The sequence below is a fragment of the Oryx dammah genome, unplaced genomic scaffold (genome assembly GCF_014754425.2).
Source record: "Oryx dammah isolate SB20612 unplaced genomic scaffold, SCBI_Odam_1.1 HiC_scaffold_16, whole genome shotgun sequence".
Taxonomy (NCBI): Eukaryota; Metazoa; Chordata; class Mammalia; order Artiodactyla; family Bovidae; genus Oryx; species Oryx dammah.
In genome coordinates this window covers 64676112-64689622 of record NW_024070200.1, presented here as the reverse complement: position 1 = coordinate 64689622, position 13511 = coordinate 64676112, and the positions used below count along the sequence as shown (strand labels likewise).

General features: G+C 43.9%; 1 protein-coding gene across 1 annotated transcript in view; it reads left to right on the top strand.

Annotated features, from left to right (window-relative positions):
• The window catches only part of GABRA5 (gamma-aminobutyric acid type A receptor subunit alpha5), a 93359-nt gene that overhangs the window by 64686 nt on the left and 15162 nt on the right, over positions 1–13511 (top strand). Inside the window, exon 5 of the mRNA XM_040257044.1 lies at positions 240–322. Coding sequence (XP_040112978.1) covers positions 240–322 — 83 coding nt within the window. The remainder of the gene's footprint in view (positions 1–239; positions 323–13511) is intronic.

Below are 13511 nucleotides of genomic sequence, written 5' to 3'. Positions count from 1 at the left end.
GTAATGTATGTACAGACACATCAAGCCACAGAACTCCTGAGTAGATTTGATTTAAACCTTATTTCTAAGATATTCACCTACAGTGTAATCCTATGTAATTTAATGCAACATTTTAGAAAATTTCGTAAAAGACTTTAATTAAAATAATGAGTGGAGTACTTAATATGCCTTTCTGGAACATGGTGTCCAATAAATGGAGCTGACGAGTCATTGAAAGGTCCCCATTTCTTGTTTTTCAGCTTGACCATCTCTGCAGAGTGCCCAATGCAACTTGAAGACTTTCCAATGGATGCCCATGCCTGCCCTCTGAAATTTGGCAGCTGTAAGTTATTTTCACAAGTAAGAACCATGGATATACTTTGGGTTTATTTCTACATTCATTTAGAAGCATTTAGATACTATATGTAAATAAACTCAAGATGAGCTTCAGTCTGCTTGGGAAAGCTGGAGAGTCAGTAAGACACACACACTGGTCCTCTCAGAATGATTTCCCTGCCTGTAACTGAGAGAATGCAAGTGGAGGCTTTTGCCCTCTAGGATATGCTCCTGGGGAAACAATTCCTTACCCCTAGACCTGCTTGGAGAAGGCGATGGCACCCCACTCCAGTACTCTTGCCTGGAAAATCCCATGGATGGAAGAGCCTGGTGGGCTGCAGTCCATGGGGTCGCTAAGAGTCGAACACGACTGAGCGACTTCGCTTTCACTTTTCACTTTCATGCATTGGGGAAGGAAATGGCAACCCACTCCAGTGTTCTTGCCTGGAGAATCCCAGGGACGGGGGAGCCTGGTGGGCTGCCGTCTATGGGGTTGCACAGAGTCGGACACAACTGAAGCGACTTAGCAGCCGCAGACCTGAACTGCCCAGCAGACCTGCACCAGGCAGTTCTTTCTCGTGTTCACTTCTCAGATTCCAGGTCACCTCCTCCAGGGGCCCTTAATGACCCAATTTCCATTACCCACCTCAGAACTCCTTATTGCATGGTAGTCATTGCTCTGTTGAGTCACTTCTCAGATGTTCCATATGAACATTTGATTATTTATATGTGGTTATTTAATTTTTAAACAGTTTGGGATTTTCCTGTTATCGTTCTGCTATTGATTTCTAGTTTAACTCCATTATAATCAGAGGATACCTTCTATGTGATTTCACCTTTCTTACATTTATGGGAGTTTATTTCATGACCCAGAGGATTCATCTTGGTATTTGTTCTTTGAACACTTGAAAATCATGTATATTTTGCAGTTACTTGGTGGAGTGCTCTGCAAGTATTAATTAGATCCTGTTGAATATGCTGTTGTGAGTTCTATACTGTTTGCTGATTCTCTGTCTACATCAGTTGTTGAGCAAGAGGTGTTGAAGTCTCCAACTAATTGTACAGTTAACTATTCCTACTTTCAGTTCAGTACTTTTTTGTTCCATGTATTTCTCACTTTTTCTTTGGTGCACACACTTTCAGGATTATAGTCTCTTCTGGGTGAATCAGCCCTTTGTGATTGCATAATATTCCTCCCTGTCTCTGGTCATTTTCTTTGTTTTAAAGTCTACTTTACCTGAAATCTATATGGCCACTCCTGCTTTCTTTTGATTATATTTGAATGATATATATGTATATATATATTTCTATTTGCATGATCATGTTGAAATGAATTTCTTTTAACATGATGATTAAGTTGGTGTATGTTTGGGTCATAGTTTTAAATTCACTTTGCCAGTCTTTATCTTTTAATTGGTGTATTCTCATAATTTACACTTTCTGGAAGGCTTGTCTGCCACTTTATTTGATTTTTTGGTTTTCTGCTCTCTGTGTTTTCTGTTTCTTTATTTTCCTTTTCCTAACTCCATGTGGGTTAGCTGAACATTTATTATGGTTCTGTTTTTTTTTTAATTTACACTGTTTTGTTTCTATCTTCTTATACACCTTTTTAGTTATTGCTGTAGATATTACTTTATACATACATGATTTATTATTGTTTACTGTTGTTCTTATTTTACCAGTTCACATGAAAGCTATGTTCCTTTATCCTAAGATAGTGAAAATATAGTTGTCTTAAACATTTTGTCTGTATTCACCTAGAATCACATCAGAGAGTATTGTGTTTATTTGAACCATCAAACTTAATTTTGAAATCTCAAGAGAAAAAGGATATTTTTTTCTCTATTTTTACTTATGGTGTTCTTTTATTGTACTCCCAGTGTCCCAAGATTTCTTCTTTTATAACTAAAAATTATTTTATCATAAAAATAAAATAAAACATTTTGAAATAAATGTTATATTAAAACTGGGCTTCCCTGGTGGCTCAGATGGTTAAGAATCTGCCTTTGATGTGGGAGACCTGAGTTCTATCCCTGGGTTGGGAAGATCCCCTGGAAGCGGGCATAGCAACCCACTCCAGTGTTTTTGCCTGGAGAATCCCCATGGACAGAGGAGCCTGGAGGGCTACAGCCTCCTTTATAACTGCTTAGCAAACTTCCTTTAACCATTCTTTTAGGATAGACTTCTGGAAATAAATTCTCTTAGTTTTTATTCATCTGAAAATATCTTGATTTCTCTCTTCATACCTGAAGAACATTTTTAATGAATATAAGATTCTGTTCTGACAGTTCTGTGGCGTTTGAAAAATGTGCTACTTTATTCTTGCCTCCATGGTTTCTGATGAGAAATCTGCTGTAATTCAAATCATATTTTCCTTATAGGTGAGATATCTTTTCTCTTTGTTGCTTTCAAGCTTCTTTTTTTTTGTCTTTAGACAAGTTTGACTATGATGTGTATTAGTGTGGATTTCTTTGGGTTTATCTGATTTGAGATTTTCTCTACTTCGTGAATCTATAGGCTTTGGTCGAATTTAGGAAGTTTGAGCAGTTATTACTTTGAATACTTTTTCTGCCCCATCCTCTGTCTCTTCTTTCCTGATTCCAATGACATGAATATTAAATCTTTTGTTGTATTCCCCCAAGTTCTGAGGCTCTTTGCGTTTTTTCCTATTGCATCTGTGTATGGTTAGGCTCCTCAAGATGGCTGTTCTCTTGTTCTTTGTATATCCCCTGCCTGACCAGTGGATATACACCTACACCCTGCTCACACGACTGACTTAGATACATGTCCCAGGCCCCAGCTAACGCCTGTTCTAGCTTTAGGTCAGAACTCAGCTCTCCTCTCCTCTCATCAAAGGGTTGGTGAGGACTGGTGGTCTCCCTGGTAACTGATGAGCCAACTTGGCACCATTTCCCCCTGTAACTGGCAATCTCCCCTTCCCTCTGGGCGAAGGGGGCTACCGTGTCCTGCCGGCCAGCCAGCACACCTGGTGGGGTGCTGCCCCAGGACCTTGCTTCAGATGTGTGAGCTCCCTCATCCTTTAAACCACTGACACCTCTGTCACTCCCTGTTTCTTCAGTCCAGAGGATGGCCTCCTAGGCCTAAGAGGTGCAGTCCAATGCTATCTTTTTCAGATAAACTTAATTTTTATTGTTGTGTATTTAATTTTACTGATACTTTCTTTTGTTCCCTCCATCTTGCTGATGAACCCATTTAGTGAGCTTCTTATTATGGTTATTAGTTATTATTTTCTTTAATTTTATGTGTCAACTTGACTGGGCCCCAGGATGCCTAGATACTTGTTAAACATTATTCTGGGTGTGCATGTGAGGATATTTTTTAATAAGATTAACATTTAGATTGGTTGACTGAAGAAAGCAGATTGCCCTCCCTACTGTGGGTGGACCTTGTTCAATCAGTTGAAGACCTGAAATAGAACAGAAGGGCTGGCTTTCCCATGAGTAAGAAACCCCTCCTACCTGACTGCCCTGAGCAGAAATGTTGGTCTTCTCCTGCCTTTGGGTGAAAACGGAAACAGCTCTTCTTAGGCTTCCAGCCTCACAGTTCTCAAACTGGAACTGCACCATCAGCTCTCCTGGGTCTTCAGCTTACTGACTGCAGATCTTGGGACTTCAAGCTACTATTACTTCGTGAGGCAACACCTTATAATAAATCATATACATAAATGTGTATATCTTATAATTAGTCACATATACGTATGTCTATATAGAGATGATATACACATACATACCCTATTGTTTCTCTTTCTCTGGAGAACCCTGACTAATACAGATTTTGGTTATGAGAAGTAGGTGCTACTCTGGCAAATGCCTGAAAACGTGAGTGTGGCTTTAGAACTGGGTAAGGGATAGGGGCTGGAGAGTTTTGTAGTGAATGTTTAAAAAAGCTGAGGTTGCTATGAAGGGACTGTTGGCTGAAATGAGGATGTTGAAGATACTGGTTAGGGCTCCAAAAGGAAAAATAAAATAAAAAAGCGCTAGAGAGAAAATTTTTGTATTCTTAGAGAATACCCAAATAATCATGAATAGAATGCTGCTTGAAACTTGGATGTTAAAGGTTTTCTGGTGAGGTCTCAGAAAGAAATGTGAAACAGGCTTTTGGAAAATGGTGGAAAGATGCTCCTTGTTATGAATCAGCAAAGCACTTGACTAATTTGTATTCTAGTGGTTTGTAGAAGGTAAACCTTGTGAGTAATGAAATTGGGTATTTAGTTGAGGAAATTTCTAAAGTGCTGGAGAAGTTGTTTGGTTCCTCTTGAGAGGCAACAGATGAATTAAGGAAGGAATTGTTAAGCCAAAACAAAGAAATGAAAACAAATTCCAGAACTTAAAGATTTGGGAAATTCTTATACTCATATTGCAAAAATGAGGAAGTTTGTTCATGATGGAACACCAAAAAAAAAAAAAAAGGTTACCATGGTGTTATAAGCCATCTCAACTGAAGCAGGAAGAATGAGCCCCAAAGTGATTCAAAGGTGCCAGTCCTGGCCCAGGTGCAGCATGCACTGGCCAGGGAGTGAGGCCACCTCTCCTCTGCCATCAGCAGAACCCTGAGTGATGCTCCCTGCAAGGCAGTGGGTGTGAGGCTGCTCCCTGAACACTGAACCAGAGAGGATTATGTCCGAGCTTTAAGATCTAGTGAAACTTGCCTTGCTAGGTTTTGGACTTGCTTGAGACTTATCAGCCCTTCTTTTCCTTTTGAAAGGGGAATGTCTATCCTATACCCATCCCACCATTATATTTTAGAACAAAACAACTTGTTTCACAGGTTCACAGCTGGAGACAAATTTTGCCTCTGGATGAATTGATTCTAACCGGTATCTGATTTAGATGATGTTTAGATGTGACTTTGGACTTCAGACATTAGAATTGATGCTTGGAAAGATTTAAGACTTTGGGGCTTACTAGGATGGAATGAATATATTTTGCATGTGAGAAGGATATGAATTTTGTGGGGGCCTATGGTAGAATGATATGAACTGAATTATGCCTCCCAAATTCATATTTTGAAACCCTAATCCTTAGTGTTACTACGTTTGAGCATAGAGCCTTTGTAACTAAAGTTAATGGAGGTCATAAAGGTACAACCCTCATCTGATAGGATTAGTGCCTTTATAAGCAAAGGAAGAGAGAGATCTCTCTGTCTCCACATGCATGCAACAAGGAGAGGCCATGTGAGTACACAGGGAGAAGACAGCCCTCTGTAAATCAGGACAAGAGTCCTCACCAGAATCTGCTAACACTTTCATCTTGGACTTGCCAGCCTCCAGAACTGTGAGAAAATAAATTTCGATTAAGTCAACCAGTCTATAGTACTTTGTTATGGTAGCCCAAGCAGACAAACACAAATACTAAAACTTATGCTTGAGTTTTGTTTTTCTCTTTCATTTCTTTGATGAGACTTTCTATTTTTTTATTTGTTTCAAGCATGTTTGTAATTGATCATTGTGGCATTTTACAGTGGCTGCTTAAAAAACTTTGACAGTTAATTCTAACATCTCTGTCATGTCTTCCTTGACAACTATTGATTTTTCAAAATATCCAGTTTGATCTTCCTGGTTATGATTAGGACACATGTGTTTTTATTGGAACCTGGACATTTCATGTATTATATTATAACACTCTAGATTTATTGAAAGCTTCTGTTTTAGCTAGACTTAAAATCACTGCTCTGCAGGGAAAGGTGTAGCACAGCCTTCTTACTGCCAGGTAGGCTTCCCTTCTGATGCTGGGAGGGATTGGGAGCAGGAGGAGAAGGGGACGACAGAGGATGAGATGGTTGGATGGCATCACCAAGTCGATGGACATGAGTCTGAGTAGACTCCAGGAGTTGGTGATGGACAGGGAGGCCTGGCGTGCTGCGGTTCATGGGGTCGCGAGGAGTCGGACACGACTGAGTGACTGAACTGAACTGAGGCTTCCCCCCAGCTTCCGTTGACAGAGGGGGGCCTGGGTTCTGGCTGCTGCTGGTAGATACAGGACCTCGAGCTCCGTACCAGTGTCCCCTGACACTGTGTGGGTCGGCTAGCCTCGGGGTGGTAGGAGTCTGAGCTTCCAGTGGGCCTCCTGTGACACAGCCCCAGCAAATGTCAGGAGGACTGCTCCTGCTCGTCGGTGGGGGTCCAGGCTCACCTCGCCCTCTTGCCCCTGCAGAGAGTGGGTGTCAGTGCTGCCCACCTACAGAAGGCCCTGCCCTCAGGCTGGACCTGTCCTCATAGCTGCTGAGGGGAAAGCCTAGCTCCCCACTCTCTTTGCAGGCCTGGGTTGGGGCAGGGCAGCATCTTTTCTGTGGTATGTGACTGGAGTCAAGTGATTATTTTCTGTCTTTTTCTTTATCTCTTTTACCACTCCCTGCATCCAAGTGCCAGCTCCTCTCTGGGGCCCTCCTGCCCTTGTTCACTCTCCATTTCCTTCAAGGAGTTATTTTTCATATGGTGTCCAAAGTTAATAGTTATTACCTACTAATAGCCACTCTGCCATTACTGGCAGGAACTTCCTTTAATTCTGAGAGTTTCCTTTAAAATTAATTTCCTTCCTTAATTCCAAAGGGATTTGGAGGATTAGAAGTATGTGTGATGAACCAAAATTAAGTTAATTTATGGGAATAAATCAATTTTTTTCAAATTATGATCTTCAAATGCCATGTAGAGATAACACATACGTTTACCTGGGGAAAGTAGTATAATAGAAAGAGACTCTCAGTAGAATTTATTTAAACTCCTACTGCCGTTGGTGGCTGAGCACATCAGTAGTTGGGACAAACCCTTCGAAAGGTCCCTGGGGCACCTCATTTAGGAAACTCTGAGTCATTATGGCACTTAAAATTATGCCACTCTTTGCACCTGAAAATTATGCTCTTCATTTGATCAAAGGTAGGACACTAAAAGTCAAAGATTGTTATTTTTCACCATTATCTAAATAAATTCAAGTCAATGTGATGTTCAGATTTAATGGCAGTGGTGTGCAGGGCAGGCAGCACAAAGCAATTTTGGGGGAAATAAAGTATGTGAGCTTTTAAACATTCTTTATATCATCTCATATTCAGTGACTCTCCAGCTATGGTTATATAATTTATAATATTCAAAGCTAAAGTATGTATCTAATAAGACCTCTTCATTTCTACATTCAACCAAACAACATCAATTTAATATATATATAAATATAAAAATTTGTGTATACACAAATGTATGCATTTCTTGAACTTCCTAGAGAGACAAAACCAATATAAACATTTCTTAACTCTCATACCAAATTTATTTTTATCTGCCTGATATTTTAAGATTGGTTTGAAAATGATGTGATCACTTATTTATATTTGCTGTTACTATCATTACTATGATATGCAAGGCAGCTTAGAAGATTTTCCTCATATATCATGTTTGAATTGACCAAAAGCTAGAAAACTTCATAGACTTCACTTTTCCTCAGCTCCTGTGGTTTCAACTCAGAACTAAATAGCTTTAGGAGGAGAAATATTATTTGGTGAAGTGTTTTTCTTACTTGTGTTTTATCTTTTGGATTTACTAAAAATAGCTGCTTGGTCAAATAGCTCACTTCTACCCTTGGCATCCAAGGCTGCAGAGGCTAAATGTGATAATATAATGAGTTTCAAATTACCCAGTCCAACAACTCTCTGCTGTTAGGAGACAAAGCAATGCAGATAGTTGTCATTATTCTGATGAGCCACGTGCTCTGGCTTCTCTAACGCAGAACTGAATTAACATGCATTTCTCTTATTGTTATATCTACTCTCAAGAATTCAAACAGTTATTGAAATTAGCCCTGGCTTCTAGAGCTATATTTCCCAATCTGCAAGGAAATTCCTTAAAGATAATTCAGTTCAGTTCAGTCGCTCAGTCATGTCCGACTCTTTGCGACCCCATGGACTGCAGCACACCAGGCCTCCCTGTCCATCACCAACTCTCGGAGTTCACTCAGACTCATGTCCATTGAGTCGGTGATGCCATCCAACCATCTCATCCTCTGTCATCCCCTGCTCCTCCTGCCTTCAATCTTTCCCAGCATCAGGGTCTAATGACATGGCTTAAATTTGGAAGTGAGTGCTTAAACAAATCAAGACTATTTAGAGAAGGAAATAGTCCTTTTTTTGTTGTTCATTTTATTTGTGAAGTTATGCCTTAAGTAGTAGACCAAGTTTCATGAGAAATCATCTGAATTGATGAGAATATACTCTAAATTAGACGTGGACACTATTTTGGTGGATCTCCAGTAGACACAATTTCAGGCCATAAGTGTCATGAGGTTGAGCTGTTAGAGTGTTCAAACATGTGAGAAAACAGCTCTGCTACTGGTTTGGTCATGCCAGTACGGAGCGACTCCACTGGTCTGTGGGTGTCTAGAGCCCAGGTTTCAGAGAGCCTGGTGTGAGGTCTTGGAGACACGCTGGAGTTTTATCTGTGTTGTGCGTTGGTTGACCTTGATTACTGTCTGGCAGCTGTGTCGGGGGTGCTCTGCTCTTAGCACCCTGCGAGGTATAGTGGGAAACAGGCATGGCCAGGGTTCCAGGAGCGAATGCTGGGGAGATTAAATAATTCAGTGAAAACCCTTGTGAAACTGAGGGCTGTTTGGGGAAGCTCATGGGGGTCATATTTTGAACTGAGCCTGGAGGCTTTGGATGGAAGAAGGCATAATGGATAAAGGATAAAACACAATTGACAGGTGATCAGTTTGTGGAGGCACTGACATCCCCCTTTGGGGAAGAGACAGGGCAGTGTCACAGTTCAGATGTTGTTATTGTTGTTCAGTCGCTCAGTTGTGACCTCGTGCTGTTGTTGTTGTTGTTGTTTAGTCACTAAGTCAGTCTCCATGGATTGCAGCATGCCAGGCTCCTTTGGCCTCCACTGTCTCCCAGAGTTTGCTGAAATTCGTGTTCATTGAGTCAGTGATGCTATCTAACATCTTATTCTCTGCTCCCAGATAGGAAGGGACTTGAATTCCAAAATGCAGAAATAGAGAAGTGATGTGGAATAAGGGGAGGATGTGCTGAAGTCATTGTTTTGGAAGTGAAAGCAAGTGCTTGGCATGTCTTGAAGCAGTGGAGGCGATGAGAGCTGAGAGCAGGGTGGTGGCCAGTGTGACAAGTAGATTATGAGATGGGCTCTGTGCCCATGTATGAGTCAAAGATGGCATCGTGATTTAAGACCAGGTGACTTGCAAAATGCTATTTTCTATGAGAAATTGGGAAGTAATTGGAAGGAGCTACTGGTATGAATGTGTAAAAAGCTAATTGGATTTTGAAAGGAACAGGAAAGTATATGGAGGGGTTTGATCCTCATATTCCTGGTTTTTGACTTGCTTCTCACTCTTCTTCACAAAGGAAGCAGCCCTTCTACTGGGAGGGTGACAGTCCTTTGTCTCCTTCCCTGATTTGGTTCCACTTAAGTCTGTAGACATAGAGAGCATGGTCTCTCAACTCTGCCTCAGACCAGCGGGCAGTCAGTGACCCCATGTAATTTTACAGAGACCCAACTGTGGGGTGGTGATGGGCCATCTGACTAGCAAATCTCAGTCTTTCACTATTGCTTTCTGGGTAGCAGAGCAGCAATGTTATCTGCTCATCTCCATCTGCAGAGAGCTGCACTCACTTCTCAGCTGATTCTGGACAGGCAAAGCCCCACTGATCTCATTGACTGAAAGCAGGGATGCGGAGTGTCTCATAGGTCATTAGAGATCATGTATCCACAGACATTTATATTTTACAAAGTTTCTAATTTAGATTATGGAATTGATGGGTCAGGTGTTGGCTTGGTTTTCAGTTCAGGAGAGGGACGGGGCAGTTGAAGGCAGGTGGGTCACACAGGTGATGGTTGATGAGGTCACCTGGGACAGGTACTCTGCCGATTCCTACCTCAGTTTTAGAAGGAGGAGGAAGACTGAGGACACGGGCATCAGAGAACTAAAATCCTGTACAGTTTGCCAATCATCGAAATTCTCATCACCTGCTAACCCACATTTCTTCTAACATAGGCAGTGAATGCACAGAGTAGGAGAGGTTTCCTCGCTGTCCTCACAGCCCGTCACGTAAGACTAATCGGTGGTTCCCACACACTTGGTTTGCTTTTGACAATTAGAAAATGAATCCATGTACAAAGATCTCATGAGACTGGATTTGACACCAAACAAAACTTCTGTCCAACCTATGGCTTTGTTCCTTGGTCACTGTTTACTGTGGACCTACTGCGTACCAGGCACATGGTGAATACTTGGTTGTCACGAGTTCATGTTGCCCTGAGCACCTCCAGGCTGTTCCCCCCAATCTGCAGATGACAAAGCGGAGCTTAGAGCAGAAAAGTGACGGTCAGGATCATGCCAAAATGTTTCTCTCATCGTTAGACAAAAACTCATGGCTTCTAAAAGGCCTTGTAAACAAGGGGTTGATGTGCCATTGTGGCCATTTATTCAGGATTTGCAGTGCCAGAAGAGGACAGATAGGAAGTGTCAACCCGGGGACAGAGCTGCTCGGAAAGCAGTGATGAATTGCCAAGTTGGCTGTGGGTGAAAATATTTCAAACCTTCTTGCCTAGCTCCACTGATGTATAGTTGGAGGAAGGCAAGCGTTATGTTTTTGGAGCTCTAAATCATGACAGATGATGGTGGTGTGGCAAACTTGATGGCCTCATTTGCTGTTGTCCCAGCTAAGAGATTGTTTGCCACGCATCTGACACAAAGAGCAGAATTTAGTGCTGCTAAATGCCATTGATATCAATGGGCCATTTAATACTAGCAGTTGGAAAAACAAGATGATATGAGTTATTAGTGTGCGTTGTAGTTGACATTCATACATTACTCTGTGATTTCAAGTAACTTTTATCTAGTTACAATTCTGATTTTCTGGGGTCCTTATTGTTGGATTATGGTGGTCCGTAATCCACCCCACCCCATCCCCATCAGCAGTGGAGAAAAAGGCTTGGAGGCCGGCGAGCCTGCAGGTAACAGAGGCAACCTCTCCTCAGCCTCTGATCCTTGAAGCACAGACAGGATTTCCTGGTCTGCATGCTCCTTGGCCACAGGACTCAAGGAGAGCCATACCCAGTCCCACAGACAGTCAGGACTGCGTGCCCAGCCACACCCAGTCCCACGGCGAGAGTCAGGACCGCATGCCCAGCCACACCCAGTCCCATGGGCAGAGTCAGGACTGGGTGCCCAGCGGTCTGGTCTGTACCCCGCCATGTCTGCGACCCCACTACCCCAGAGCTCCCACCTGCATGCCCGCGTCCTGGTCGGCTTCTTTTCAGGCCACCCAGGCGGGCTCCCACCCCCTCCTGAAAGCCTCATTTGTCCCAAAGGCCCCCCTCTTCCCATCTTCCTTGAGGACACTGGCATTGAGTGGGTAGCTCCGCAGCTAGGGGAGGAGGGAAGGTGCGTCGTGTTCTGTGCTCTCTGCTCTCACGCATGTCTTAGCACCCAGTCATCCTTGGATCTCAGAACCGCCCAGGTTACTGAGACCTATTGCCCCAAGGTTTGTTCTCCTTTCTGAGCTTTGCGATTCACAGTTCCCAGCCAGCTCACATCTTCCAGGGGTCGTGGGGGCCTCTGTCCTTCTTTGGGGCAGGGGACAGACTCACAGCCCGTGGTGTGTGGATTGGGACCGGAATGAGGGGTGCTGGTGGGACTTGGGCAGCCCTCGTCCCTGTGAACATGGCTGGGCTGGGGCCAGCCTCACAGAGCAGCAGCCCAGCCTGCCCTGGGGCACAGCGGCTGGGGAAAGGACAGGGGCACAATACAGCAGGATGGGAGCTGCCCGCACCAGTCTGGGGACAGCGGGGAGCCTCATCACCGTCCACCACCCACTCCACACTCAGCCCCGGCCAGAACCCAGTGTGGCCACTCTGCTCCAGTCCATGTCTCAGCGCTACAGCCCTGCGGCCTTCAGGGTGCTGTGCAGTGTGAATGATAGAGGGAAATCTCACCTCGTTTATGGGGAACTCAGGGAGCCGTCAGCACGAGCCTGACTGTGTCTGTGACCAGACACTTGGAAAGCAGCTTGCCAGTCTGGAGTGCATCGTCAGCCCCCCACGCCACCCCGGCCACATCCCCCGCAGCAGAGAAGGGAACTTACAGCAGAAGGCACTTGTGCTGGAGGGCTCCAGTGCAGCCCATGTGAAAACACGCTTCTGCATTACCTGAGACTTGAAAGGGCATGCTAATTTAAAAACACATGACAAGAACACTCAGCCTCCACTTGTGGTGTAATTCAAGTGTAGTGGCCGTAGTGTCCCATTAACTGGTGAGCACGTCTGCTCTATTTACATCATCCTGTTTGATATCTTACTCATACACAGGTGGCCCTGGAATCGTGTCACTAATTCTCAGGGTTCTAACGACCCGCTCGCCAAGGAGCGTCGTGAGAAGCAGAATTCCCAACTCTGGGAGCTGCGGCTTTGCTCAGAGATGGGACGCAGTGGGTTTTGGAACCATGTTGACTAACACACATCTGAGGGGAGAACACCCAGTGAAAGAGGAAAGTGATACAACCTCACCGAGAGAGGTGTCCACCCAGAGCACTGTTCTGTGTTGCCCTCAGATCATCACGAGCCGTCAGACACACACTGTGACCAGGAATGCTTGGGGTGCCCGTCTGGGCCCGTACGAGCCATGGCAGCCCACTCACACGTTCTCCGACGGGAACCAGTGCTGAGGCTGGACGGGCCTCCGTGATCCTTGTTACGACTTCACAACATACTCAGCAGCAACCGCCAGGAAAAGGGAGCTTTGAAAAAACCAGGTTTATCACTCAGAGATCTCAGAGGGCACATAGCACCCCCAGGGCCACGCAGCACAGTCATGGGTGAGGGAAAGAGGAAGAACATAGATGTGGGGCCCTGCCTTTATGGGGGTCCAGGGTGGGGTGCATAGGGTTTCACCAGTTCAGTTTTTATTGGCAAATTCAAAACATAAGAACGGGAATTAGGTGTTCTACCTAGCGAGAACTGGGGTCATCAGGTTGTCAGTTATCTAGGTCACCTTGGGTTTTCTTGAAGAGGAACTGCATGGGTGGTTGGTCCTTTATCTAGTGGAGTATGAATGCCTTTTAAACAGGTGCCTTGGCAATCAGCAATTGAAAGCTTGATGCCAGGCACTTAACACTCCAATTTTAAAAAGTTTATTATCAGTCACTTGCACTCCAGAGACCTACATACACATCATGTCCCTGGT